Source organism: Triplophysa dalaica, chromosome 12 (genome assembly GCF_015846415.1).
Source record: "Triplophysa dalaica isolate WHDGS20190420 chromosome 12, ASM1584641v1, whole genome shotgun sequence".
NCBI classification, from domain to species: Eukaryota; Metazoa; Chordata; class Actinopteri; order Cypriniformes; family Nemacheilidae; genus Triplophysa; species Triplophysa dalaica.
The window spans coordinates 1185884-1210729 of record NC_079553.1 but is presented as its reverse complement, the minus strand read 5'-3'; the positions used below and the strand labels follow the sequence as shown (position 1 = coordinate 1210729).

Here is a 24846-nt window from a genome sequence, read left to right as displayed (position 1 = left end):
GGAGTTGCCATCAACAGCTGTTGCAATTTGAAGTTAATCACCGCATCAGGGCTGACGCTCCTCGCTTTAAGAGGAAGGAGAATAAACAAGCAGCAGCAATAATTGAAATAGCAAGTGGATTATTGTGAGGTTTTACTGAGAAAAAGGGGCGATGGAGTGGATTCTGAGAGGGCAAATCATTCAAAATGCCCCCTACAGATCGATGTTAATCTTGTCCATTAAAGTTTTGATATATCATGGGAAAAATGACAAAGGATGTCAAAAGTGCCCCAGAACAGTTTGCTTTCCTACATTCTTCAAAATATCTTCTTTTGTGTTCAACAGAACAAATAAATTCACAGAGATGTTTTTCTTACTACGGTCATTAATAGTGGCCAAGAACAGTTTGGTTACAAGCATTCTCCCAAATCTCTTTCTCTGTGTTCATCAGAACAAAGAAATGCAATTCCACCAGATTTGGAATAACTCAAGGGTGAGTAAATGAAGACAGAATTTTCATTTTTGGACGAACTGCTCCTTTAAGTTATTAATAAAACTTATAATTTAGTCATTTGGCAGACACTTTTATCCAATGCGACTTACAGTGCACTTATTACAGGGACAATCCCCCTGGAGCAACATGGAGTAAAGTGTCTTGCTCAAGGACACACTGGTGGTGGCTGCTGGGATCGAACCAGCAACCTTTGATTTACCAGTTCAGTGGTTTAACCCACTAGACCACCATCACACCATTTGATACCCCACACCAAACTTAACTCCACAAAGGATTTTGTAAAGTTACACTGTGTTACTTTATTGGTTACAAATAAACACTTTTGAGTTCAATTTACTTTAAAATAAGTACTTCAATTAACCTGCAACTCCGAGGTTGGAGCTTTAAAATTGTCAATATTAATAAAAAAAATCTTTTAATTGTGCAAAATTAATTAAAACGATGAAAAAACAGAACACTGCAAGATATAAAAATGCACTGGTAATGTTTTTAGCTGAAGAAAATGTAGAACGAATTGATTTAAAATGGAAAAGCAGATTCATTAGCTCAGAAAAATGCATTCTATACAGTATGTATGACAATAATCTGATATCCATATCACACACAGAAGGTGTGTAGGCATCTTTTCTTTGCATTAGTTTAAAGAGTTTTTTCATCTCACTTTCTATGGCTGTCCTTAGATCACTTCATACGGAGGACGTAAAATTTTGCACACTGAAATATGTTTTTAACTAAAACTCTACGAACGACATGTGCATGAATGGATGGGTGATCTTGAACTAAGTGCTAGTCAAATTCACACCTTGTGTGTGTGTTTAAGGTCTTGATCCAAAGGTGCTGAGAAACTCAATGGCTGCATTGCAGACGCAGCTGAATCACAGAATAATAAACGCAGCTCTCTCGCTTGATGATGGTTGCAGAGCGATGGCACGCTTTCCAGCCCGCTGCATGTTCCTGCTGGCGTTTCCGTTTCTGTTCCCTTTTTCTCAAAGGTCCCTCTATAGCTAAATGACCACCATAAAGATTAGCAGCCCGTGACCTGAAACATGTGTACGACTCAATGTCTGTACAATCACACTCAACCATTTATACAGTAAGTCACAGTCTCCCTCTCTTTCACACACACATGCGCTCACTGCAGCGCTCTGAAGCATGTGGTTCTCCTCCCCGTGGCATACATCCATCACTCTCATTTTTCAACAATGTTTACCGGGAGCCAAATGAATTTATGATGCATTACCTTGTTAAAGAGGCCCGACCGGGGGATGCATTTGTTGTTTGTGTGACCGGCTGTGGGTTTGTGCTTGTCTCCGTAATCCAAGTGAATTTGTGCATGGAATTAAGCAAAGCGTATTTTGAAACGATTGTGTTTCGTGTGCATTTGTGTGTTTAACCTGTTTCACCAAAATATTAGTTAACAATTCAAAGTGCAACGTGTGTGTGTGTTTGTAGTAATACATTTAGCCCAGAGTAATCCATCAAAGAGCTGTAGCGGCCAATCCAGAGCAGCGCTGTCAGTCATGGGGCAAAGCAGTGAATTATGGGTAGCAACAAACATAGGCTGCCAGCAAAGCACGAATCAATCTCAAAGACCTCAATCTCGAGTAAACAAAACAAAATGAGCAAAACAAAGAAACGAGAAGAGAGAACAGTCAGAGACGTGAGGTATGACGATGTGATGTGCGGTGGATTTCAAGCTGGAGGGATGTAATTGTTTACAATCTGATTGGAAGTTATTGTTTACATCCACACCCATATTCTGATATCTTTTAGCTCATGTTGAGGGAAAAAAAGCTTTACTGGAGCTCAACTGATGGAGCATTGCCAAGGTCATGGATGTGGTTCCCAAGGAACATGTTGAAAAATGTAAGCTTAAATGCACTGTAACTCCCAGGAGAAAAATATTTAAGGAATGCAAACAGTGTCCAAATTTGATTTTGAAAATCAAAGCAACGTGTACTGATCACAACTGTACATGGCTTAATATAACATTATATTACTTTATTACACGGCTCATTTCAATGCTTGAATCTGATTGGCCCATTGTGACATTTCAAGGGTTGTTATTCTCAAAGCCATTGATAGAGAGAGTCGTGTCTTCTCCGTTGACTCCAATGGAACGGTTTATTCACAGTTTCAATAGTTCCCGGAAATGACTAGTAAGCGCATGGAGCTGCGACTAAACAGACCAACTGAGGTAAACGTGTAACCCGTTTAAAGAAGAAAGCCATTTAATGAATAAAAAATGATATAAGGCATTCAAAGAGAAAACATAACTTCCTGGAACTATCTGAAGGGTCCATGAATCACGCCCCAGCGTTTTGGACTTCCGTTGGCAGAACTCTCAATGGCTCTGGTTATTCTCTGTTATTAAACGGCTTGTTTGAATGCTTGATTCTGATTGGCCAGTTACTACATTCCAAGTGTTGTTCTTTTCAAATAACAACCGCTCAAAACTAATAACACCCTGTAACCTGGATACTGCAAATCATTTTGAGAGGGGGAGTTTAATACAAAAATTAATTATGAACATGTCTTTTAATAACATATAAGATATTATATACAAATAATTAAACCAATTGCCTGTTCTTGACGTTTGAACGTCGTTTCTTACTTTAGAACCAAAACTAAACGCCTTTTCCTCGCGGAGAGTTGGCATTAGGTTAAAATGAGCTAAACTAATATTAGTTGTAGATTAGTTTCGTTTTATTCTCATGTGGCAAGTAGCCGTGTAATAAGCGGTATAATGTACAAGCAGCCGGCTGTTATCGCCAAGACCCTCCGCTTCCCATCCTGATCACACTCTCAGGGATTATTTCTGCCATAACAACCGGCTGCCTGTACATTATTCCTTATATTTCTAAATATAATTTTTTATGAGGTTTTATGAGGTAAAGTTCACTAAAATGAAAACTTTACAGACCCTTGCGTCATTCTACAAAAGTAGATTTTTTGAAGAATGTTGGTAACCAAACAGCATTGGCCCCCATTCACTTCCATTGTATGGGCGCAAAACCACAAAGACATTTCTCAGAATATCTTTCATGTGTTCCACAAAGAGTCATATACAGGTTTTTATTGACTTGAACCGGATTAAACAATGGTGAAATTTTTTCTACGCTTTTTGAGGTGTCTTCATGGATGTGAATGGACTTTGATCAACTATCAGGAAGAGCATTTGCTATGTAATGCACACGCATCTATGTTTGACCCTATACTGAACCACAACCATAGACAAGGCTTGGCATTAAAAATATGTCTTAAATGTTCCCAGATAAACACAAAGGAGAGAGCGAGATGGAGGGAGAGAGAGCGAGGAGCAGAAATCATTTTGACAGCTCTGGGTGAGGGACTGCATCAGAAAGCGGCTTTTGCAGAAGCATCTTGGCGAACAGATGTGGGAAGATTTAAAAAACGAGACCCTGGGAGGCAGTTTGTTTGATGTATTACCAGGACACTGGCAAAAAAGCCATGCTTGTTCAGGAGATCTAAATGAAAGGATTTCCTAAAGCGAATCATTGCTTTTCTTACAGGACGGATTATATTTTGGAATTTTGCTTTTGAGGTTTTTCTATTTTCCCAGGTTCTTATGGTCAAAGTGTGCAGAGGCACTGTGGGTAAACCAGAGAGAATTGTGCGTTGTTGTGGGTGGTCAGGATTTTCCTACATAATGGGGACCTAATGTACCCAAAAGGCTAGTAAAACCTGAAATCACTTCTATTGTGGGACCAGCCAACAGCCCCCAAACACAAAACAACTTTAAATTCATGCTAAATATGGCTCTGATGATAATATAAAACTTCAGAAAGGATGCTAGGAGGGTTAAGATGAGGATCAGGGTTACGGTACTGAAAGTATCATTAGCTCAGGATAATAATAACAGAAGTCAATGAAAACTCCCCAAAAACTCCCCAATAATAGAAAATAAATGTGTAAAGGTACGATTATAATGACCAGCAAAAACGGTTCCCAAGCTTCTGGCATATTCTCAAACCATTGCTGGATTAGTTAAATTTAGTTTAGTTATGTTACGTGTACATACTGAATATTAAAAGCAAATCAAGTCAACTTGTGGGTACAGACCTACAATAGGTGCAGATGGCAAAGACATTTTCTAATTGTTTAGCCTTTAAAACGATCAGCAAATAACACTACTAGATATTATATAGATATATTTGTCCCAGATTGGTGCTCAGCACATGGTGTCTACGCAAAACCAAACCCAGTCTCACAGGAATTTGTGAAATTGTCACGAAATGTAAATCTTTTAACTCGTGTTCATCAAGACAGATTTCCACTTTTCCATTGTACATTTATATATTTCTAACCTGATATCAAAAGAAGTTGCAAATACTTTAAGAGTTGGCTAACCAACACCTTACCTCACCCCAAACCCTAAAATCACAGCCTCAAAGGCTAATTTAGCTAAAAATGCTAGTTTCACGAGGTGGCAAAGCAATGATAATTGGCTGCCGTAAACCTGCCCTCAAATCTAACGTCACGTCATGTCATAACAAAACATATGAATAAGATCTTAGGAAATAGGAATTCACACGAATGAGCCACCTTGTAAAATAGGTCTGAATTCCCATCAGATTGCGTTGATATATATTTATACACATGAAAGATATCACGTATTAAAGTACTTTTGATGGAAAGTTGCTGGGTGACACGCTAAAAGCGGGAAATTCGTAGTGATAAAAACCAATTATCATTATTATTATTTCACAAATTCCCATGAGACTGTGTGGCAAAACCAAATAAGAATCACCTCAGTCAGATCTGTTACATTTAGAACACCCCAAAACTTTGCACACGCCCCTTTATCATATTTACATTGAACCCACTGTTACGGTAAGTTATGGTTTCTTATTGAGATCCGGACCAGCACGGGAGTCAGGCGCTCTAGCGACAGATGCTAGAGGCGGCGGTCTTTCGCCTCCTTGCTAGAGCGCCTTGTGAGGTCGGGAGTTAGGTTTACACACTGCACCGCTCTTCACACTGGCCTCCGTTACACAGAGTTCCACTCTGACCTCATTCAGTCTCATGTGGCTTTGAAGTTACTATACATCACCTCACCACACAATATTGTTTCCCATTACAGCTTCTCTTTTGAACAGGTGACCGAAAACCTGCCAAAATCACTAACTGTGTCTTTACATTTTCTGTTATGGCTGTTCTGAGATCATGCGGCTAGTGAATCTGTCACCGCTGGTCTGACTCACAACTTCTAGTATTAAAACTCACACATACAGCACCCTAAACGCCCCGCTCCCCTCACTACAGGACAGGGATCGGGTTTAATGGAAGTCAGCTGGGACTGGATGTAATTGGGTAGGAATGCAGACTGGGTCGCTAAGCGACCACACTTTTCCAAACCACATGAGCCGGTGGGAGGAGCGGAAGAGACGGCCTGGCACAGGACTGGCGAGGAGGGCGTTATACTCTCGGCGGACACTTCTTATCCTCCCTGCGACGTAAACAACATGCATCTGGCGGAACTTCCAGTTCCAAGGGTGCTTCACGAATAACAAGACGACGGGAGCCTTCGGTGAGCTATTCAGATATCAGAATCAACACAAACAGCAATTATTACAACAGTTTAAGTGATGGCAGGATTATTTGATTTTGCTTAATGAGCTAACCTTGTTAGCGTACATATTTATTGAGGAAATGTTTATTGACACTGTGTTTTTAAAAGCATGATAAGAAAAAGTCATGCTGTAAGATATTAATAATGCACTCAAAATATTCTGAAAGCAAATATTTTAAATTATTTAAAATACATCTAAAAAAAGTTTCTCAAGAATAATAAAAAGAAATAAAAATAATTAAATAATTTATTCAAATAATACAAAATTATTAATAAATAAATTTATAAATAATTTATTCAAAATATTCAATCATAGTCACTTTACCCACAAAATCAATGTAATAGTATTGTATGCAAATAAAAACAACTTGTTAAAAGAGGCTATTACTTATTATTTAGAATTTTTTATATATAAACTATTAAAATGAAATACTTAATTTTATGTTTTAAGAATAAAATGCTTTTTCCATGGACTTAAATTATGCGAACGTACAGTGAGCTGTACCCAGGGGCGGACTGGAAGCAAATTCGGCCCTGGACTTTTTGGCCATCATCGGCCCTACATCAATTCTGTTTTCGTTGGGCAAAAAAACTGTAAAAATGAACCATAACGCCAAGATTTCCCGAACTGAAATGTATACAATATACTAACTCAAACTCAGATCTACAGCATCGGGTTCGCTTGCAACAAGAACTTAGCCATTGTTGCTGTCAGTTCAGTCATAAATGGCGTATCAAACGTTACAGAAAGTTCAGACTCATCTCTGTCATCGACAGGATAACAGATCACCAAATCCCTTGAGCTCGACACCTTTAGAGGCTTAGTAAATGAGCGGCTGATTTTTATCTGTACATGTAATACAGCAGAAAGCGAAGGCTCGCCGCCTCTCACAGCTAAGCTAACATGGAGGCGATGTCTGCAGCACAAACAAGAGTCTGTCTGAAGATATGTGTTACTGTAAGTTTTAACACGAGCTAAAGACAGACCTACAGCTTCAGCATCTGTGTATTGTGCCATTGTTCTGAATATTTGAAACTGACAGGAGCGAGCGGTTGATCTACTGAACAGTGCACAGTACTGAACTATTCTGCAAAAGTTTATGCTAGCTGACATGCACTTAAAGTTTCCCATAAATAGGCATACATTCTTCTGCCTTAGCTTTTGTATCAAATGGTGCCAGATTTGTCTTGCCAGCTATTTGAGAAAACTCACTCTGAAGGCTTCTGAAAAGTATATATATTCAGGGGCATTTACTCTCGAGCAAAGGGGGACATGGATCATTTAACTCAAAACTTTCTATATAGTAATATGTAAAAGAGATTTTTGGTCTGTTGCTCTTACATACCCAGAGGAACATTTCATTAAAGGGAAAGTTTACCCGAGAATAAAATTTTGGTCATCATTTACGCACACTCATTTTACTCATTTCACTTATTTTAAACCTGTATGACCTTCTTCTGCAGAACACAGAAGAAGATATTTTGAAGATTGTTGGTAACCAAACAACGGTGGTACTCATTGACTTGGATTGGTTTTGTGTCCATGCAATAGATGGGAATGGGAACCGCCGTTGTTCTGTTACCAACGTTCTTGCAAATATCTTCTTTTGTGTTCTGCAGATACAGGTTTGACATGACAAGAGGGTAAACGATGACAGAATTTTCACTTTTCATTTTTGCTCTTTATGAGATCAGGAAAAGCACTGGAGGTCTTTGGGTTGTCAATTCTTAGGAGAAATGTAAATATATGCAAATGAGACATTCAGTCGATGTACAGTAAGAGTTAAGAGAATGTAGATATAGTATAAATAACATAATGTGATCAAAAACATTTAATGATAAATGTTCAATCTTCACAGTCGATTATAGTTTACAACATTGTTGTGAGACATCATCGTGAGACATTATGTGAGATTCCTGGGGTGATAAATAAAAAATAAAAACCTTATGAGCAGGAGATTTGACAAAAATCTTCATTTAATCTGTTTATGAAAAACAACAAAGAAAAAACATTAAAGAGCATTCGTTTGTGATTTTAAGAAATAGTTTTCTGTGTGTAACCTCAAAGGATGCGTACACAAATCAAACCAGGGTTATTTTAGCTTTGCATTTAAAAAATAGTTTTTATTATAATATTGTTTTCAAATTTGCTACAAATTCCTGTTTAGATAGTTAGTTTTATTCTTGATCTTTTTGTTTTAATTTAGTTTTTATTATGTTAACAATATTCTATTTAGTTTTTATATATTTTAGTTTATTTTAGTTGCTATCTATAGTATAGAGTAGCTGCTGCTACCGTCGAGCCAGGATTAGCCAGAGTGGGAAAATAAAAATGTTCCTCTTTATTTATGAAAACTATCATTTCTTTTTGAAAATAATTATATATAATAATAAATTGTTCGTTTCGTTTCATTTTAGTTGTTTTTTATTTACATTTTGTAATTTCATTTCAGTTTACGAAATAACTTTTTCATCAATCGTTTTTAGCTTAGTTTTAGTGTAGGAAAATAACAAACTTTGTGTTCCAAAGTTATTTCATCTCACAAGTATTTTTAATCTCAGGTAAAGGTTGAAAACAGTCCCTGGCTCCCAACAGCGCGAGGGACTTTCGGAGTAAGAAAGGCCACTCATGAAGCGAGCAGATCACCTGGCCACGAGCCGAGACTCGGCTTGCCCAAGACGTTAAATGATTCATGCTGTCTAGGTAAAAGAGGAGAGCTGTCTCTATCTCAGGTCTCCGGCCCTGCCAGCATCTGCAGGTAGCCTTGTTATGCTAATGTCTTGGGAGACTCTTTGAAGTCTGCATGATCGCTGATGAGAGGACCTTTTTATGCCCATCCAGAGGGACTCATTAGCCGAGAAAGAGAGGGGGCCGGCACCCTGAGAGAGAGAGCGATGGAGCGGGCGAGCGACCGAAGACTCAGGGCGGAAGAACAGCCCAACTCGCTCCACGCGGACAGATTGATATCATACGACACACTGGCACGAATACAGACCGAGTCGAAGATGTCTGTTCTCAGCAGGCCGCCGATGCTCTCGTGATGTTGGGCCAAAAATAAGATGAAATGAGATTCTCGGCCCCAAAAACAGCACGATTAGCGTACGCTCGCCAGTTGCCAGCCATTGACTGCGTTGTTTGTACTCGTATTCAACAAGGTCACCTCAGTTGAAGGATTCTTCAGTCACACTCGGAGACCCTGGGATCGAGTCGTAGCGCCGAGGATACGTTTTCTTTCGCTCGCGAGGAGCTCTCTGATTGGTCTGTGATTCGGGATTTGGCGAGGTTGGAAAGTGGGGAAGAGAAAGCGAGACAGAGAGAGATCTGTGTGAAATCGCTTCAATCTCTCCTGCTTTAATAAGAAGCCCAGAGCCACAGGAACACAGCCTGAAGTTCCACTCCATCGCTACACTTAATAACTTCGGCCTCCACCGTGGACAGAAAAAAAAACTCCCCGTCCTCCCTATTCCTGTCTCTCTCTCCTATTTAAACACACACACATTCCCACATGAGCGACTCTCCGCAACTCTATGTCTTCCAGGGCGCCTGGATTTTTTCATTACATAAATGCAATAACCAAAGAGTCTGGTGGATTATAACCGAAAAGCGCTTTTCGAGATATGAGGGGGAAAAATTAATAATGAACGTTTTTTGTGTGAGACAAAGAGTGAGAGAACGAAGGTGAGTGTGGGAGAGTGAGACAGACAAAAAGACAATCACAGCCGATGTATTTTCAGCTAATGGCGTTTGGAGTCTGCTCTGACAATTCTGCAAGCTTTGAAAGTTAGCCATGAAAAACTCAATACCCCAAACTCAATAAACACTCAGGAGAGGTGTTGAGTCTTCATCAGGTAGGGCCAGCTTTTGTGGGAGATTTCCTATAAGGGCAAGATTTTTAAAACATCTCACGACAGATGTGATTGTACATTGAAAAGATGCACTTGAGGTACAACAGATTAATTTACAAAAGTGTCTCAAACCTGAACACTCTTACATTTAAAACAAGTATCTATCAGAGATGCACCGATACTAAATATACTAAATAATATAGAGTGATATCTACTGATAAAATACATTTTTCTTAACTTTCTGATTGTTACTAATTCATGTAACGGTTATTAATATTCAGTGTTGGGTAAATAACTATAAAAAAGTAACTAATTACTAGTTACTTACTACATATTCAATAGACAAATTAGACTACTATACAAATGACTCTATCCAAAAAGTATTTAATCACTTTTTATTTCCTACATCAACCTTGATTAGAATTAATTCAAGGGTAGACACGAAACGGCTCTTTTAATTCATTCAAATAAATAGTAAACACAGTAAATACATACATTATTCTTATTAAATAACCAATACAATACAATGTGCAAAGCATACATTAAATCATACATTTTAAAGTTAGCCGTTTCTGTCCTTGAATCACTTAACTGATCAAGGTTGATGTAGGACATAGAAAGTAATTAGTAATAAGTAATTAAATACTTTTGGATAGAGTAATTTGTACAGTAATCTAACTACACTATTGAATATGTAATTAGTAACTAGTAATGAATTACTTTTTCAGAGTAACTTACTCAACACTGATTATATTACAGAAAAAAATGAGAGTAATTCCTTACGTTATCTTTTTCAAGGGGAAAGTAATTAAATTACATAAACTAATTACTTAGTAACTAGTTACACCCAACACTGCTAATATGAAACCTATTAAAACTGGTGATGTTTCTCACATTTTCTATATACAGATCAGACATTTGTTGCATTTTCCTGTCCTTATATGATTGACAGGTTATATCAGCCCCGATCATCAGCTGTTTAAAGACTGTCGACAGATAGCCGAAACATTGCCTTTATCAACCGATAATGGCATTTCTAGTATCTATTGCAATAAACTATCATTGTCCAAGCTCTCATGACAACCACGTTCCCGTATGGGCATATGGACAATCACATGAAGCTCATACATGCAAGGACGACATATGCTCCACCGTATACCTGGAGGAGTCTGTTCATAAAGTTTATTGCGCTCGCGCAATCTGTTCCTGCAACACCAGAACGCATCCAGACTCAGAAAGCTATGCAAGCGGGGCGGGGAGAGGGTTACGGCCCACCAGAGAGAACGTTGTGTAGTGCGTCCTCTGGGACGTGAGGGGTTTTCACAATCGTAGGGATGTCCTATCTTCACTTTACATTCACCACGTGTCACCTTTCATGGGTTCCAGTTAAAATGCCAAGGTCAGGGGTGGTGCGTGCATGTACCGGTGTGTGCGGCGAGTCTCATTAATGACCAGAGAGGTTAAGGGAGAAAAGAATACCTGCCTCCACTCTAGTCTGATCAATTATCCGTCGGGTGATGCGCGGCACAGAGATAACCTGTTGCCATGGTTATTTCTGTGTGCAAACCGGAAGGATTAACCTCGGTGGAGAGAAAGGGCTCTTACTCACTCTATGGCAAGGTGATCAAAGGAAAGAGAGAGAGAGAGAGAGAGAGCGTGAAAGAGAGAGAAGGAGAGTGAGAGGGGCGAGTGCAGCCTTGTCTCTTTAACTCAACTTCAGCATGCATGTGATTTTCATAGTACTTTAAATGAGAACTGTTTACTAGATATGGTACTGTGAGATGGTCAGATGGTTATGATGTTTGAAGACAGAGTGACAAACAGACAGAAAGAGAAACACACAGAATGAGAAAGAAACAGCCAGACCCATAAACAGAAAGAGAAACAGAGAGCCAGACAAACAGAAAGAGAAAATGACAGATAGACAAACAAAAAGAAAAACAGAGAGAGAAGCAGACAGACAAACAGAAGAATAAGAAGAACAATAAACAGACATAGATATGAAAATATTTTGTGCACATATTTGAGTAAAACACATTATTTTGGATATGCAAATCTTATTTAATCGTTTTTCCCAAACTAATGTGAGTGTCAGCTAAACCTGATCCTTATAGAAAGCGAGCAGAATTCATCTGATTTCTGGTTCACGTGACCCTGATCAGATCTAGAAAAATCTGACGGTGCACAACGCAACAGAACTGATGCATAGCTCTTAAAACACATTTATAGACTTTACGTTTGCATTTACATTTATACATTTGGCAGGCACTTTTATCTGAACTGACTTGAATTTAAAGTATACAGCTTCATAAGTATTTGTGTTCCCCGGGAATCAAACCTGTGACCTTTGCGCTGCTGATGTGGGGCTCTACCAACTAAGTTAGAGAAACTTCACATCTTCTATTTAAAACAGAGATGTTATTCAAAATGGCAAAAGACGCAACATATTGGAACGGCCAAGGACGTCCTGAATGTAAAAATGAAAAGTCTCCTAAAAGAGTTTTACTATAAAAGGCGAAGCACACGATTAGAATGTAAATTAAAACACCACCACTTAAATATAACATAAAAATAATAGATTGATAGAGAGACCTTAAAGTACAGTCGGACACACCACATATTATACAATCTATCAAAGAAGTAAAATTGTGAATTCACGTCTTGTTCATACAAACACATGTAGCCATGAATTTGTACAGGACTTTTCGTGTGTATTTGTCTCTTCTCATACGTTGTTTTTGTGTACGTGTGTGGACAGAGTAAGTGTGTCCCTAAATGTGTTTGCAGTCTCTCTCTCTCTCTCTCTCCTTCTCTTTGTGTCTGTCTCACAGACAGTACAAGGTTATTTAGAAGTTCTTTTGAAAGGTGAGGCCGAGCAAGTCAGCGAAAAATGGGCGGCGCTTAAGTCAGAGCTCTCAGATCACCACAGACTATAATGAATTCAGCTTCATTACCATCTAGCCGCGTTCAACACCCTGACCAAGGACAACACATGCTAATACAACTCCCTTTACACATACTATAAAAACACCCAACAAACCCCTGAGAGCACACACAGACCTCACGCTCAAACACACATTCGTGCTCATAAACTCAACAGCTTCAAAGTCACATACAATACCGTGTATGTAAACATGTTAAAAAACACCAACACACACATTTGACTAGTTCTCTGAAGGAGGAAATAACTGATCTAAAAGACAAAATGTTTTACTATCATGATACGGCATCGGTCGTCTCGTTCTGTGCATATTTCATAACGCCACTTTATTCTAAAGAGGAAATGTTTGTTTTCATAATCTTTCATTAAAATGTAATATCTCGCTCCACCTCTGAAACAGCTATTCTTCTCTAATGATGCAACCTCAGCTGTGTGGGAGGAAGAAGATAATATCAACCGGGATGACCAAAGTCTAACTTTTCATAATTTAATTTAATCACCATATCCTGTTGCACACACTCCGAAATAATGTTGCATGCTTAAAACTCAAATCTTATGAAGATTTCAGAAGACACGTATGAAGAGATGACACCGACCCCAGCGAGGACAGATCACGGTGGCTCTAAATCAACATACAAACTGTCAAACTTTTTAAATGTTATGATCACAACTGGGCAATTCCAGCGTTATGGACGTGACATAAAACTGCTCAGAGAATGAATTTGTTACGAGTCTATTGAACCATCTATTTATATTTTACTGAACCCTTGTTGATAGAGTCTAAACATCAGAAAATGTCAGTCTATGAAAAATAATGATATTTTAAAAAAGGGAAATAAACATGTGTTATGGATGCGACAAAAAAACTTTGTAGGATTTCTGTAAAATAAAATGCACAATGGTGAAGCAATAATACCCAATGAATGGAGAAGTGATGCCTCTTTATAGAACATCAAATAGTTACTTTACATTCATTTTCATATGTCCATTTATGAGGAATATGTAGCGTTAAGTATATGAAGAATCATGCACTTAAAATAAAACAAATGCTTTACAAATTTGAAGTGAGATCTTACATGGGTATTTGAGCCACCAAATATTCAAATCTGTGCTGTTAACAGAGTAAAACTATTTCTTTTGTGGTAAGGTTGAAATTTTCACAGAAATGCCCAACACATTAGCGCTGCTTTATTGTGTCCATTGTCTCTGCTTAAACATGTTAGCAAGGATGTTAGCTAATTGTATCATTTGTATAAACTTTGAACAAAATGGACATTACTTCACCACAGTCACCTCTAAAAACAGGTTACACATAATTGCAACGTAGAAAAGTTACATTGAAACAATTGTTGTTGTTAAAAGTGTGATACAAATAATTGTGAACTGAGAAATAATGATACACATACGATTCGATATAAAACACGACTCCAGGATACAATAGTATTTACAAAAAAATATGATGCAATAGTACTTTTCTTAAAAAAAATCTTTTTTTTTCATTATCATTGCTAAAAGCAATTTAGGTTATTTGTCTGTCCTTGAAAAAAATCTAATTTTAACATAAAATCAAGGTTTAGGAAGGAATTTAGAAAGCTCAAAAAGACAGAACGGTAAAAGCATAACAAAATTATATATAATATCTGGATGACACGTTTCGTAAACTTTTAACATTGTATCGTATTATTTCGTCACATCACAGCAGCTTCGGTGCATATATTTATCATACTACTTTATATTAGACTTAAAATGGTTAATAACACTAAATAGAATTACCTCATACTGTACTAATACAAACTCAAAGCCCAAAAGACCTTTTAGAATAAAAAACATTCTTTATACTAAAAATTAGGTTTGTCCAGATGTGTCTAACTTTGCGGACATTTTTTTCAATTCCACCAAAAGAAGTACTGCTAAACTCTCAAGCCCCAATACGGCATCATTTTCGATCCCCTCTAGCCATACACACACACTAATGCTAGGCATCCGTTTAGCTGGTTTTCTATGGGCGTCTTGAGGAGTGTCAGGTCAAAGCAGGGGTGTGAACACTCATCTGCTTCAGCTTTGTATGAAGCACATTTATTCTAATCAGCCACTGGCAGCTGAAGCAGATCCATTAACACACATTTATTCTAATGGATGCAGAGGAGCGGTTAGCCGCCATGCTAATGGGTGGTGTGTGTGACAGCGCAGCGTGCCGGGGGGCCAGCAGGGACCCGTGTGTGTCAAAGTGTGTGTCAGCTCTGTCTCACTATCAAGGCCACCATCGCAAGTCATAAATGTTAATGCATTCTCTCTTAGATTGACACAAATGGGCGCAGATGCGCGCTCACGCACATACATGCGCATTGATCTTCGCTTAACAAGGCAGTTCTATCTCTGCAGCGGCGGGTGGGTGGAACGAGGGAAGTGAAGCTGTAAAAAGGACAGAAAAAGGAGAGTATGTGTATTCAATGATCCTCGGCTGGTCCTGAAAAACACGTTCAAACAATATGACCGAATCAACCCCCCTCTCTCCATCGCTCTCCTGTACACCAGGAGACACCTGTGCTGGCAGGGACGCGATGTCCACAGCAGAACCTACGCATGCAGTTCAAGGACAAGCTGAGGTCTGCTTTAAAGACCGCATCAAAAAACTGAGGCTTTCAGAATGAAATGTTGCTACCGATCGCAACGGCCCTCTGCAGTCGCCACTCGAATGTCGCAGGATGTCACGAAATGGTTCTCGGAGTGGAAAGATGTGTTGGGAATCGCCAGGGGTCTAATAGCACCTGGTCCAGCACTGACCACTGAAGCACAACATGTTACGGAAAAGGCTAATCAGAAAACCTAACAGCGACCGGCCAGAATCAGGAAAACGTCAGGGATGTTTGAGGAAGAGCTGTATGACAACCACAAATTTGCTTCAGAAACATTAATTAATTTAATTATATTAAAATGATATATATTATATATGTATTGATTCATTATTATATATAATAATATTTATAAATAAATATAAAAGTATTTTATTTATTTTCGCTTTTTCATTATTTATTTTAAATATAAACTAGGGCTCTTAAACCATCAATCGTGATTAATCGTGATTAATCGCATCCAGAATAGAGGTTTACATATTATATTTCTGTATACTGTGCATATTAATTTTGTATATATAAACACATATACACATACATGTTTATTTTGAAGAAAAATTAAAAAAACGTACAAATATTTTCATATATAATTAAATAATCCACAAATCGCGATTAATCGCATACATAATATCTGTCTGTGTACTATGCATATTAATTAATGTATTAACATACACATACCCATACATTTACATATATTTAAGAAATATTTACATTTTATTTAATATTTAAATATTTTTTTTTTTTACATATTATATGCATATTCTATTATATGCATGTCTGTGTTTTTTTATAAATAGGCTACACAATAAATATATACAGTACAAAGACAATATTATGTAAACGCAAACTTTTATCCTGGATGCAATTAATTAACCACGTTTTTATTAGATTTTTCCTTTATTGATTAAACACCTTAATAAAAAATATATTTAAAATACATTGTTTCAGCTATGTTTTGCACCATTCCAAGTGAATCTGCATTTAACATAGCCTGGGTCATTCTTTCAATTACCTTGAGTAGTGTTGCTTTTGTCTTTAGAGGATGAATGAATGTCACACCACCTGCACTTAATGGCGCCTGCAAAATGTTCTAGGAAATCAAAATGAATCGCATATGTGACCCTGGATCACAAAAGCAGTCTTAAGTATCGCGGGAACATTTATGGTAAAAGACAAAAATGCATTGTATGGGTCAAAATTATCGCTTTTTCTAGTATGTTAAAAATCATTAGGCTATTAAGTAAAGATCTTGTTCCATGAAGATATTTACTAAATTTCCTACCATAAATATATGAAAACTTTATTTCTGTGAGTGGATGGCCTGCTACAGTGACCCTGAAAACCACTTCAAAGGCAATTTTCTTAATATTTAGATTTTTTGCACTCTCAGATTCCAGAGTTTTAAACGGTTGTGCCAGATATTGTCCTATTCAAACAACTCATACGTCAATAGAAAGCTTATTTAATCAGCATTCTGATTATTCAGATTATTTCGAACAATGTACCCATGAGACTGGTATTGTTGTCCAGGGTCACATCAACATTTATTTCTTCCTTTGTATTTTGCTTTCCCAAGTTTATACAGGTACAATACAATTTGACTGAATATTCGATAAGAAAGTAAAAGTGCTACAATGTACGATTTAATAAATGATATCCATCTGAAACTGTACAAAAAAAAAGTACAAATGTGACATCTGGTGGCTCACTTCTGATGAGGATCAAACCCAAAACCGTCTGGTTCCCATCTTAGTACCTGCACCTCAAGTATTTGTGGAGATTTCTTAATGTGTCGTTCCCACACAACGTCGAGAGACCGACAGATGAGAACCCAATCGGTCGTTCTCGACACAACGTCTCGTTCCCTCCAACAGGGAACTGAGGTTACATACGTAACCAAGACGTTTTATTAAAGGTTTCTCTGTGGCACCTTGTTCACCTCTGTCTTACTCTCCGATCAACGGCTGAAGTGTCTTCCCGTAAATCCTCTCACCATCCAATCAGCACGGCCGGGCCTGACGCGTCTACAAACCCGTCTTCTTCAAAACCCCACACACGATCCTTATCAAATGGACGAGAAAAACACTCGCCTAACCGCTCCGCAGATTTGCGCTAATCTGTCCATTTTCAGTCAGGCATGTTGTTTTTGATGGCTAAACACAAACGGACGTTTGTTGCCATTTTGCTCTTGATGAAAGCCAGTTATTACCGAAGGCATTACAAAGCCGCGGGTGTTGAAGCGTCTGGGCTTTCATCTTCAGTTGTCGTGGCCTCTTCATCTTGATTGGGATAAAGGGTAGAGACTATTGCGCCCCCGAGAAATGAACTACTTTCCTTTATCTCACTTATACAAACACACACGCATGTGCACACGTTTGTACGAATACACGCTTCAATCACACACAAAGTTCTATAGACGTATCCTCTTTAATTTGACACGAGTGCTCAGATATTTCTCAATTACAGAAGAACTGATAGGGTGTGGAGTTTTTTTATTCGAGACACACACAAACCTGCCCACACACGCACACTCTGTACTAGCGTGCCACCAGGAGACTTATCTGTCATGACCTCGGATTTAGTGGCAATAGAAAATGATAAAAGATGGGAGAGAAGCTCTGAAAGCCAGTGAGGGATCACAGTGATGCCGCTGAACCATGTCACCAGCAGCGACACGCACACACCTAGTCGAGTGATCAAATAGGCAGTGCTAAAAAATGTTGACACTTCCAGCTCTCGCTGTGAAGACTGAGGTTGAGAACGCCGAGGAGAGAAGAGAAGATTACAAAGAAAAGAATTGAGAGACGGACTGTCTGTATCTCATCTGAAATGCAGGGCTATTGCGTTTAGCCAACAGTAGACCTTAACATTTTGTGAATATTCAGTGAAAGACACTGTGATATCAAAACTGGTGTTTTGCTGACGTCAGTTCATGTCTTTTAGCTTTAAAGCCCCCTGCTGTATATACAACAGTGCGGCAAAACAAAATATACCTTTAACAGATGTATTGAATTAAAAAGTTTAGACTTTCTACAATTGTGTTACTTTTTTCAGCAGTTTTTTCACATCTATAAACATAACTACAGTATCTTCATAGGTCTAGTGTATGAAATTTAGCGGCATCTAGCGGTGAGGTTGTGAATAGCAACCAATGGCTCACTCCAGCCCAGGGGCATGTCCAAGATTTTATACACAGGGTGGCAAAGGGGAACAAGAGCACAATGAGGCGTGGCTACCTAAACATATACATCTTCATTTTCGCTGTTGCATAGTCAGGATTGTGAATATTATGGATTTCTAATTATTGATCCCTATTATACTGCCCTACAAAGGCAAAGTGCAGTAACTACACATTTGGTCAAAATGAAGATAATGTTTGAAATGGCTTTGTAACATCTGTTCTGTCTTCTGAGAGTCTCCTGGTTCAATTTTCGTTTCAGAGAAATAAGCGTGTCAGAATTGCAGTAACTGCCTGCAATGACTGTCTGGTGTGAAAACTTTGAAGGCATTTTTCTCCGTTTCAGTGTTTGTGTAGTTACTGCACTTTGTCTTTGTAGGGCAGTATGGACTGGTTCAGATATTACTTCTGATTAGCATTTCTGAAAAATAGTTTCATTTAACGTTTACCAGTTTTTGCCTTAAAAATTTTAGGGTTTAGGTGAAGATTATGATGATGACTTCTTTCTTACAATAGTAAAGGAATAAATAGTGTTCACATAAATTGTTCAGCGAAAAGGTGAAATCTGTACATTTTGTTTAAAAGCAGTTTTACTAAGGTCCCAAATAGTGCTTTAAAAACAGTAACCTCTGTAGTCTGTTTCCCAGCGCAATTCAATCCAAATGTTGGAAATGTATATTGTTTTTTCTGAATGACAACTGCAGTCACTTGATATATGCATAACTACTTTATTGCTGTTTAAACAGTCTTGAATTTGATCTAAAGTCCTGAAAGAAAATAATGATTTATTTTCCAGCCTACAACATATGTATAAAGAATAACTATGAATATATACACAAACGTGCAGTCGAGTAAAGCTGTTTATGAAAGACGGATCTCTCGAGATCAGATTGAGAGATGCAGTCTTCACTTCTTTGCATGCACAGCTGCGGCTCTTTCTTGTCCAGCAGTGCACACTTTATTTACGTTAAAAAGGATGTGAAGGTTTTATCTTGTACAGCTAGTACAGACACTTTGTGGCAACATTTGTATGTCGAATTAGCGGCTAACAGCTTTCATGCTACACGACACTAGAACTTTAACTTTACACTTTGCCTTGTGCAGTGATTTAGATAAAGATACGGGCTATGCGAGAATGCGCTTTCATACTGAACTCATTGATGTAGAGAGAGGGAAAGAGATCGCATTTTGAACTGTCTTTCACAAACTTTGCAGTTTCATACGGATCACATCAACCACAATCCTCTGGCGCACAAGGTTTTATTAAAACAGTAAACAGGTTTAACTGCTACTATTGCTTTGGTATATTTGATGCGTGGAGATTTACATTCTCACCTACATGCCTCCGGAGAAGCAAATTTTTCTTTCGACTCAATTATGCAATTATGCTGCCACTCCTGTCTGAAGATACACGCTGTGATAAGCCTGCTCAAACGCCGGCAAAAGCGTCTCTATATTAGCAATATATTAGCGATATATTAAACACTCTCCATAAACCTAATCCAACCAAAGGTTCTTCGATGAACCATCTCTTTCTTACTTATTTAAATCTGAAGAACCATTTTTTCGCCACAAAGAACCTTTTTGTGGTTCTTAAGATGTTAAAGGTTTTGGTCTATGGCATCGAAGAACTTTGTAAGGTGATAAAAACATATAGATTTTTTATGTAAGGTCTTTATAAACCTCTGAGGACATAGTCATGTATGTTATATTGCATCTCTGTCAATAGATCCTCCCAAAAAATTATCTTTAAGTAGAATCTTTAAATTTTGTTTGTTGCAGTTTCATATTTAAAATGCGTGAGGTCTTTAAATTTGAATGGATTCTGATTGGCTGTTTTATAGTTGAAAAGCTGAATGTGATCTTATTAAAATTGAACGATATAATATATCTGTATCTTCATCATTTTATCTTTTTTCTTACGTTTAGAATGGTTAGTAAAACCTGATCTCCTATATGTAAAATGGGCCTTTAGGCCGACCTGCAAAAATGATGTACAATAAAAAGTTACCTTAAAAAAGCAAGTGGTCTGATTTCTAAATTTGTGTAATGTTAAAGAAAACAGTTGAGATTATCACATCACTTTAGAAAACCCGTCTGTTAGCCCAAAGTGACTGGTATAAAAAGATTAGTGTCTTGCTCGATCTAAGCGTTTTATTCCGGTACGGAGGGGGAATGCGCTAACCTGCCATAGCTCATTTAACACACACTGCCAAAACGTAATTAAAAAGCAAAAACAAGACTAATTCTAATGTGGAATTTAGTCGCTATACAAGACACAAACAAATTATGTCCCATAATGAGACAAATCAGACGGAGCCTGTATAGCCATAACATTCCCATTTTCATGTACACAGCTATTTAAGAGCGTTAATGCGTTTCATTTATCTGTTAATACAGTGAGACTTCCTCCAGCAGGGCTATTATCCTACAACTATAATGTCCATCATGGGGTCCGGACGACTTTCCCTTTCGCTCTGTCGTAAACTCAGAAGCCCTCGTGCACAAACAAAAGTAGTTATGTCAAAGCCTGTAACGTTACCCAACATAGTCTATTGCATCTAAAGATCTGCCAAGACTGTGAATCTATTTAACAGTGAGATCATCTATGTCGTGGCCAAAAGCACCATTTGCCCTGTAGTGATGTCTACAACCAGTGTAGTGTAAAGAGAGAAGCATTTAAAAGCACGTCATTTGTTTGCCATTTTAATTGGTGCTTTCAACATTTAATAAAAGTTATTAGTTCACTTAAAGCTCCAGTGTGTAATTTTTTGTCGGCTCTATTGACAGAATTGCAATATAATATACATAACTACGCCTTCAGAGGTGTATGAAGACCTCACATAATAAAGGGTTATGTTTTTATTACCTCAGAATGAGCTTTTTCTATCTACATACACCGCGGGTCCCCTTAAACAGAATTTGCCATATTGTTTCTACAGTAGCCCTAAACAGACAAACTGCTCTACAGAGCGTATTTCATAAATACGTTATCTCCTTCGGCACAGAAGCGAAAACGTGACGACATCTTTGTCCTGTGAGAACCGCCATAGTGCTTCAAAAGGGAGGGGCGAGGGATGGACTGAGCCGTTGGTTGCAATTCGTAACCTCACCCCTAGATGTCGCTAAAATCTCCACGACTTTCTTTTACGAAACACAAAACGAAAGGTCAGGCTTTACTTGACTTTTGCAGCTCTGAAAAAAAAGAAAAAAAAACTCCAGTTTTGTCTTTTATACATGTATACTGGTCAATTTCAGTACTGTGTCAGCTGAATTCCAACTAAAACAAACTTGAGGAATGACAAAGTCACCCAACAGCAATGTGAAAGACTGAGAGGATCCAAAGTCCACAAAGTTGCATGAAAGTTGTTGAGCATATTTTCATTCACTGATCCTAAAATACATTAGTATTGTGTTGTTTAAACATGAATATAAACTTTTTCTTTGCAGTATTCAAGATCTGATATTTTGACCAATTTGGCCCAACTCAATTTTCTGCTAACAAATGCATGTAAAATGCAACATTTCTATTTGGAATTTGGGGAAAATATTGTCAGTAGTTCATAGATTGAACCAAAACGGTAATTTTACTTGAACACATACCTATAAATAGGGCCCCAAAGTGGAAAATAAGTATGTAGTGCTCAGTATGTAGTGAAGTATATCAGCGCTGATATACCTACAATCAAGTCCGTACACTTCCGTGCATTATGTTATTAAACAGTACAGGATGGATCTACTGCACTTACACTTCCAAAGATAATCAATGATACATCCCAAATGGTGCTCTATAGGACGTAACTTACGGTAACTGTCGAGTGCTTCGGTGAGCTCATATCTGCCTGACAAAAGACCAGCAGCTGCAACTTAGTATCCATGATGAGGTCATCCTGACTTGACATCTGGCTCCAGAACAGCTGGGGTTTGGCACGAACGGAGCTCGCTCTGACGTAGCAGTCCGCACCATGCCCACCCCGTTACAGCTCCGGTGGGTCCATGCATTCTGTCTCGATTTCTATTTCCTTCCTGAACTCTATCATTCTAACCACCCATCAATCATGCGCTCAAATCCAAATGATCAGAATCATTTCCGCCTCGGGTTTGCAGACTGCTTACGCCCTTATGTTGTTTTTGCGCTTATAAGAGGCCTGAGCCTGGAGATCAAATGTACAGAGAAGCATTAATCACTCAGTGCCTACCGTCTCGCAACCACCCTTCTCATCCAGCAGGATATTTTTATGAATTATATAACTTTTGATTTATGACACATCAAGAATATCAGATCCATTGTTTTTTTCCCCTCAGCTCTTTCTCAAACAGGTCATTGCTAGTTCGCCCTATGCGTTTGGTACTAACCGGGAAAGAGATTTTGGAGGGGTGGAGTGAGAGGAAATGAGGATCGTTCATTTGTCTTTGTTTCCAGCGAGCTGCTCTTTGGAGCCAATCGATTTCGATTCTCAGCTAAGATTCTGCTCTAGTGATGGCGTCGACCGGGGGAAGACTCGCACGCACAGATGATAGTGAGTAATGTGGGCCTGTTTTTAGACTTTGATTATCAAACACCCATGTCAACAAGACATCTCATCGTGACAGATGACGGACGAAACAGGAAGTGAAACGGTTATGATCTAACTATGTGACAAACCAAAATCTCTCCCTTCTCGTTCACTTTCGTTAGTACGCAGTCTGTTTTGGTTTCTCACTCTTTTCTCAGCCCAGAGAACATGCTGTTCTGCCAGTAGCAGCTGTTTGCACAACGCAATTCCATACGGAATGAGAACCAGTCAAAATTTCAGCATCTCCAACTTTGTCTTTCCCTTTCTCCCTCAAACACAGTGCACGCAATGACGCTAACAGATCGTCTCTGGCACAGTTTTGGACAACTTCTTTACGGATGAAGTTAAAATTGATCTCAAGTTGATCTCATGGTTATTGTGACATTGGATCACACAAGTGTGTGTTTATCTACACATGACCATTGGTGCAGCCAAACATTGTCTTATTTCATTTCCTAACAAAAATACATGTTTATGTACATCTATAATGTCCAGTACCAAGTTAGAATAACCAGTCATTCTTTATATATTTACTACTGGCTGTCAATCATATGATTTTATATCAGCTGCAGGTTTAATAGTATTCCTCCTACAGTAAAATACAACAAAAAACAATCTTACCTCTTTTGCTGCAACTGACACACGGACCTCCTATTTGGCAAAAAAAAGGAAAAAGAAAATAATGCCAAATTTTTGGCTAAAGTTATCACTAATGCTAAAGTACATGTACAATCTTCTTTAATGTTTCAATATAAGTCCAATTAAAAAACATGCATCAGAACATTTGCAATTTTGTTTTATTTTTCACACAAATATTTAATCATTGTTAAAGATAAGTGTACTAAATTGTGTAATATAGTACATTTTAAATATACAATATTACACTATTAATTAAGATTATTTTTCTCATTGGTTATTATTATTATTATTATCAAGCATAAACCTTTCTTGTGTTTAAATGTTAAATGTATGTTCAAATAAAAAAAAGGAAACGATACTTCTAAACAATGCAACCCGGACACACCGGTCCGCTCAAAAATGCCAGTGAGTGTCATGTTTTGCCTCCTCTAGGCGTGAACGTGACATGCATGTATGAAGGCGGGGTCACGTTAGCAGAACGGATGTTCAAATGGTTTTATAATTCATGACATTTCCTGGCGTAAATGATATTTTGTGTACGTTTATTTCTTTGTGCGCACACTTTAGACGCATTTTAGCTCGTGACTCGAGCCCACCCCAAATCTAAACCTAACAGTTAGTATATATTATATTATATTTTACAAAACACATAACAGGCCGCTACAGATGCTATTATTCAAAAAGTGCAATTTTTCCAAGCATTCCGAGGCCAAAGAATAGCGATCCCCTTATCTGTCCGCCGTAAAACCCGTTTCGCTTGCGTCCATATAAAAAAAATTGCTGTCGAAACGTCAGCATCGATTGTGCGATGGCATCGGCTCTCATGTGTGACTGGTTGCGTCGTTACATTATGAAACTACATTGGCTGTCCTGCTCGGATTACACCACTAGGTGCGTTCCTGGAGCCGGCTTTGATGCGAAGGCTATCTATAAAGCGGACGGTTCACTGTACCCACAAGCTCTCCTG

General features: G+C 38.2%; 1 protein-coding gene across 4 annotated transcripts in view; it reads right to left on the bottom strand.

Moving 5' to 3' along the window:
* Window positions 1-24846, bottom strand: part of rbms3 (RNA binding motif, single stranded interacting protein) — a 182846-nt gene that overhangs the window by 49120 nt on the left and 108880 nt on the right. For 3 of the 4 annotated variants that reach the window (XM_056761605.1, XM_056761606.1, XM_056761603.1), the window contains one exon: window positions 23862-23891. The exons of the other annotated variant lie outside the window; for it this stretch is intronic. In XM_056761605.1, coding sequence (XP_056617583.1) covers window positions 23862-23891 — 30 coding nt within the window. The remainder of the gene's footprint in view (window positions 1-23861; window positions 23892-24846) is intronic. 4 annotated transcript variants of the gene reach the window in all.